This window comes from Nicotiana sylvestris, chromosome 10 (assembly GCF_000393655.2).
Source record: "Nicotiana sylvestris chromosome 10, ASM39365v2, whole genome shotgun sequence".
Taxonomy (NCBI): Eukaryota; Viridiplantae; Streptophyta; class Magnoliopsida; order Solanales; family Solanaceae; genus Nicotiana; species Nicotiana sylvestris.
In genome coordinates, this window is record NC_091066.1 from 111,116,427 (window position 1) to 111,122,426 (window position 6,000).

At 35.8% G+C, this 6,000-nt stretch overlaps 1 protein-coding gene across 2 annotated transcripts in view; it reads left to right on the top strand.

Moving 5' to 3' along the window:
* LOC104234642 (histone acetyltransferase GCN5) overlaps nt 1–2,270 on the top strand; it is a 42,570-nt gene extending 40,300 nt beyond the window's left edge. The window contains exons 12-13 of one of the 2 annotated variants that reach the window (XM_009788240.2): nt 1,771–1,912; nt 2,019–2,270. In XM_009788240.2, coding sequence (XP_009786542.1) covers nt 1,771–1,912; nt 2,019–2,082 — 206 coding nt within the window. In that variant the 3' untranslated portion in view covers nt 2,083–2,270. Of the gene's footprint in view, nt 1–1,770; nt 1,913–2,018 lie in introns of those variants that run through there. The other variant, XM_070160198.1, reaches the window with a different exon arrangement.
* Nucleotides 2,271–6,000: the final 3,730 nt, after the last annotated feature.

A 6,000-nucleotide genomic window follows, 5' to 3' on the forward strand; every position in this document is an offset into this window, starting at 1 on the left:
GGTTGATTCTGGATGAGTGCTGTTACTACTGAAGTAACTTCTTCTTTCTGTTTTCTGTATAGGGGTGTGCATTCGATTTATCGATTCGATTTTGACCCTTATCGATAATTGCTTATCGATTTGTACATATGCTTATCGTTATCATTTCAATAAAGTTTCGATTTTTTCGATTTATCGATTTTGGGGGCTTATTGATTCGGTTATCGAGTACACCAATAAGAAAATTTGCGGGATTCCACGGAAAGTATATCGCTATAAACACGCTTAACTAATATGGACAAAAAGAAGCTAAAATAAGACGAACACCGTTTATAACATAAAAATTGTGTCAACAAGCACATGCAACAAAACTAAAGTAAGGGATCAAATGTATGCCACCAACATCCAACGGTATAAAAATAAAATAAAATACATCATCACGGCTAATTCTGTTTTCCATTAATTTGAACTTCATTCCCTTGATCTTTAAATATGATCATTCCTTAAATGTGGTAGAGGAAATAATAGGTTAGGACTTAGGGTAAAGGAAAGGGTATTATAAAAAAAATATTTTTTTTTAGTATATCTTATCGGTTTATCGATAAACCGATAACCGAAGAGGACAAAATTGAAATCGATAACTCGATAAGGAAAATTTCAAAATCGAAATCGAAATCGATAAATCGATAAACCGATAACAAATAATCGATTCGATTTATCGATAAACCGATTCGAATGCACACCCCTATTTCTCTATAGAATGTAACTGTCTCTGTGGGTATTGTATTATGCATAGACCTTCCCTTTGTCCCCGTAAGCTACCGCATACTCAGCTTGCCGAACCGCAACTTGATTTCTGCTACATCACTTTAAAATGAACACACTTGGCAGCCTAAATAGAGCTTATATTGTCATTGTTGGTGTCCCACATCGGTTATGGGTGAGGTCTTTGGTTTCTTTATATGGTCTTGGACAATCCTCAACCCATGAGCTAGTTTTTGGAGGTTGGGTTAGCCCAAGGTCCATTTCTTTAACATGGTATCAGAGTGAGGCCCGCCCAATTCTTATTTCATAGACAGAAGTTTATAGTTGTGCGTTGTGTAATTTGGATATTATTTACAGATTGAAACTTATTCTAGCACCTGCCTGATCTTGATTGACTTCTTCTAGCCAAATATAGAATGCCCTTCCTTTTCATCTTTTTTGTTGTTGCTAAAGCATGGCCAGAGACTTCAAAAGGTCTTACAATTGTGCATACACTCGGGGACAAATGTTATACGTGCAATTGTGGCCACATTTCTTTTCATTGTTTGATCACAGACTTGCATGTCATGAGGTTGATATTTCAAGTGCAACTTTTCATTTTCAGCTATTTCTTTTCTTTCTTTGTACTTTACCATGTGAGAAGTAAGGCCAAATCAGATTTTGGAACCTTTTAAGTGAAAAGTGTGAAAGTTCAGAGGGTAAAGAGGGGTGGACAGAGTTCTAATAATTCTTTCCCTACCATACAGGTCTGCGAGCATCCCACTTTTTTTTTTTTTTTTGTATTGTTGTGGTGGTTGTTGTTGTGGGTTTGTGAAATACAACATGGATGAAGATTCATGAATCGTTCCATTCATTTGGTCTAATAGGCGTCCGATTGTGCCATGCAATCTTCTATTTGCGAAACTTTTAGGATGTATATCATTTGCACGTCAAGATTAAATCCAACTGCTCTTTCCCTCTGGACGACTCTTTTAATTTCATTTATCATTAAGTTGTAACATTTTCTTCTGGTTATGTACAATGCAGATCTAAAAACAATGTCGAAGCGGGTTGAGTCGGAGTTATATTATGTGACATTTGATATGTTTGTTGCGGATGTCAGAAGGATGTTTGCTAATGCTCGCACCTACAATTCTCCTGAGACAATTTACTACAAATGTGCAACCAGGCAAGTATATTGCTCTTTAGTGCTCCAGATGTCTTTTTCACAATTTGTTTTTTTTATTATTTTATGCATGTCACAGTTTCAGCTATCAATTTTTATTCGCTTACAGGCTTGAGTCACATTTCTCAAACAAAGTTCAAGCTGGTCTACAATCTGGTATCAAGATTCAGTAGGAAGTTTCTTATTAGCAATTTAGCTTGATTCTGGTTGAATTGACTGCACTTGAATCTCTTCATAACTGATGTCTTATGGTATCCTCCAATATTTAGAACCATGTTTTTTTTTTTGGGGAGGTGGAGGAATTTGTAGGACGAGTAGATGTATAATAGTTATTTTATTTTAATGTGAACTTTTCAATGCATTTTATTTTGTAAGCTGACATTTTTCGTATAGTTGGTGTTGGGTAGACGGCAAGGCATTTCCTCAGAGGGATCTCAAGTCCCAGTTGCATATTTTATGGGGTGATCAGTTCTTACTGCCCTGGTGATTGGCGGTACTGCATGATTCTTATACGTAACCAAGGTAGTACGCATTCTGTAATCAGACGCACCTATTAGTGTTAACAAGCTCCGTATGAGAAATCTTTGGAAAGCTATATAGAATCTGTGTGGGATTTTGTCAGCAAACCTCAAATTCTATATCACAAGGATGAGTACTATGTGTTTCGATTTACAACAATTGAGGAAAGGGATCTTGTCATGCAAGCAGGGCCTTATTCGTATCACAACAAGCCATTTATTTTGCAGAATTGGGAAAGGGATTTCCATTTTGACTCTAAGTGTATTACTACAATTCCTTTGTGGATTCATTTCCCTAGTTTACCTGTTAGATACTGGACTGCCAATGCACTGAGCTAGGTGGCTATGCTGTAGGATTACCAATATCGGAGTTGAATAGAATTTCTTATGCTAGAATACTAGTGAAAGTTGACATTACTAAGCCTTTGGTGGAGAAGGTAGAGATTGTAACTCCTACTGGTACTAGGCAGCAAGAAATATTGTATGAGTGGAGGCCAAAGTTCTGTAGTGAATGTGTACATTTTGGCCATGATAATTTTGAATGATGGAGGACTAACCAACAGAATCATGAAGATACTAGTTTAAGGCTCCTAAAAGAAAAAATAGGGGCATAAGGAAGAAAGTAGTTCAAGAGTGGAAGCCAAAAGAACAGCAAGAACAAGGAGAGGTAATTGAAGAACAACCTCCAACTGAAGTAGAAAAGGGCAACCAGGATAAAGCTGAAAATGACTCTGATCAGAGTATGCAGATGACAAGCATAAATGAAGGAAGCAGGATACAAAACAATCCAATTATGCAGCAGGCCAAAACTGTAAAAGCTAGCACCTCTAATAGATTTACAATTCTGGAAGAGCATGAGCAAAGTACTGCATAGGGAGATGCAATGAATTCTGATCCTATCCAAAAGCCACCATGATCATTAGCACTTGGAATTATGGGTGTTTAACGGGCTAACCGGGCCGGTCCGAGCCTCCCTTTTTTGGACCCGTATGGGTTACAGTCCAGGCCGGTTCCGGGTTGGTTCTTACCGGATTTAACGGGTTCGGGTTCAACCGGGTAAAAACTAAACCGTACGGGTTACAGGTTGAGAGGGCCGGGCCGGGCCGGGTTTAGTGTAATTTTAATTTTTTTTTTGGAATTTTGTATAAATATTGTAATAAGTGCAATACGTGCATTACAAAGTATTAACATAAAGAATACAAGGAAGATGAGAAAAAAATGCACTTATTGCAAGTGCTACTTTTATTTCCTAATTCAAATTTCAAAGTTTCAAACTTACAAATTGAAAGGTTTACATTTTTTTCAACAAGTAAAATAGTAAATTCAAAGGTTTTGCATTGCCTTAGTAAGTTCATCATAATCAATATGAACCGATTGACCTTCTTCTGGAGTGTTAAATTCGGATGGGTTTCCATGTGTTAATATATCTCCAAGTTCCTCGTCTTCTGGGCTATCAACATCTTCACGTCCTTGATTTCTTCGTTCTGATCTAATCCAATCTCTGAAACATACTAAAACTTCCAAAGCATTGCTTCCCAATGAGTGGCGGGTGTCTCCAAGTTGTTGTCTTGCTTGGCTAAATGCACTCTCCGATGCAACAGTAGAAATTGGCACATTCAGCACATCCCGAGCCATTGCGAAAAGACAGGAAATTGCTTTCTATTCTCATGCCACCATCCCAACGGTGAAAATTCCTTTGTGCGAGGCTCTTTTTGCTTCTGCAAGTAGAATTGAAGTTCATCAATGTTCCTGCTACTGGTTTGAGTGTTAGAAAATGTAGAAAAAATATTAAAACTATCAAGGCCTTCTTCATCATCCACAGTAGCAGAAGTGGTACAATGCATAGTTGGATTAACATTGCCTACATTAAGAGCAGCATCATCAATTACATTTGCATAATAATTATATAATTGTTGTAAATATTCATTTAGCTTGTTCATACAAGTATATAAATCTGGGGTTTCAGTTGGTCCAATCTCCATATAAGTATATAAAGCATTCATTAATTGGTGACAATCAGACATCTTAATAGAAGGATTTAAAACAGCACCAATTAAGTAAATCGGAGGAATTGGAAAGAAATATTTTTTGAATTTTGCTTGCATTTTTTCAACAACATCCCTATATTTTTCTTTTTTCTTAAATTCAAAGAGTAGAAAAGAAATTTCAGCTATATGTACTAAAGCCATAGTAACAATAGGGTAATATGCTCCAAAAAACTTAACAGTAGCTGTATAAAATTTATGTAAAAATTTAACAACATCATTAATGACCTCCCAAGTACCACTTGTTAGCATACGGTTTGGATCAGTACAATGCGCATTAGCAACTTCAGTTATTGGAAATCTATATTTGTAGCAACATTTAAAAAATATATATGTATAATTCCATCTAGTAACAATTTCGTATGGCATGAATCTGGGTTTAAGGTTATACTGGACACACTTATTCTTAAATTCCTTTATTCTAGATTGTCTATTATTTTCTTGAATAACACCAACTGCTCTTCTAACATGAGTAATCTCAGTCGAAAATAAATCAAGGCCACTTTTAACAATTAAATTATAAACATGACATGCACACCTAACATGAAAAATTTCCTCAAGAGGTGGTTGCAAATGCAGTTTTAATATTGAAATTGCGGCATTATTGTTAGAAGCATTATCAAAAGACATACACAATACTTTTTGCTTGAGATTATAAAATTCAACAACTTCACAAATAGTACTACTTATAAACGTAGCAGTATGACTCTGATCTTTATCATATCTAAAAGCGATAATACGTTTTTGTATACAAGTAGTATCATCTATCCAATGACATGTAATTGTCAAATAATCATTTTCATTAACAGCATGACCAATATCAGAAGTTAGAGAAACTCTACAAGGAAGGTGGCTAAACAAATAACGTATGTATGTTTGATATTGTCCATGAAGTCTAAATATATCAGCTCTACAAGTACTTCTAGGGATACCTTTAAATAAAGGATTGTAAATCCTTTGAATATACATAATAAGATATGATGAACAAGCAAAAGAAAAAGGTAGACAATCCAAAGCAATCATTTTTGCTAACTCCTCACGATCCTTCATTTTATCATATTTCACTAGATCTCCAGTAGTAGGGTTAAGAGTTGTTTGATTTCCATCACCATCAGCGTCCCATTCTATGGGACGCTCAGTTCTCATATGTCTACTAAGCGTCCGAGTCCCCCCTAAATTTCCTCCAGTCAAATGTTTAAAATCACCTTTACAAAGTTTGCATTTAACTATAGTAGTACCTTCTATTATTTCAAAAAAATTCCAAACCTTACTTCTTTTTCTACGATTAGTAATCGGAGCCACATGTGGTCTACTTCTAGTGCCACGGCCACCACCCCTTGTAGCAACCCCAATACTACCAACTCCAACACTAGTAGGTGTAGCTGGTATCTCATCTTCCATTCCTATTTCATTATCTTCTATTCCAAAATCTTCTTGTAATTGTTCATAATCTATATCTAAATTATCATTAGGCGATGATTCGGAAACATGTGTAAATGATAATGGGTTATTACTATTACTACCAGAT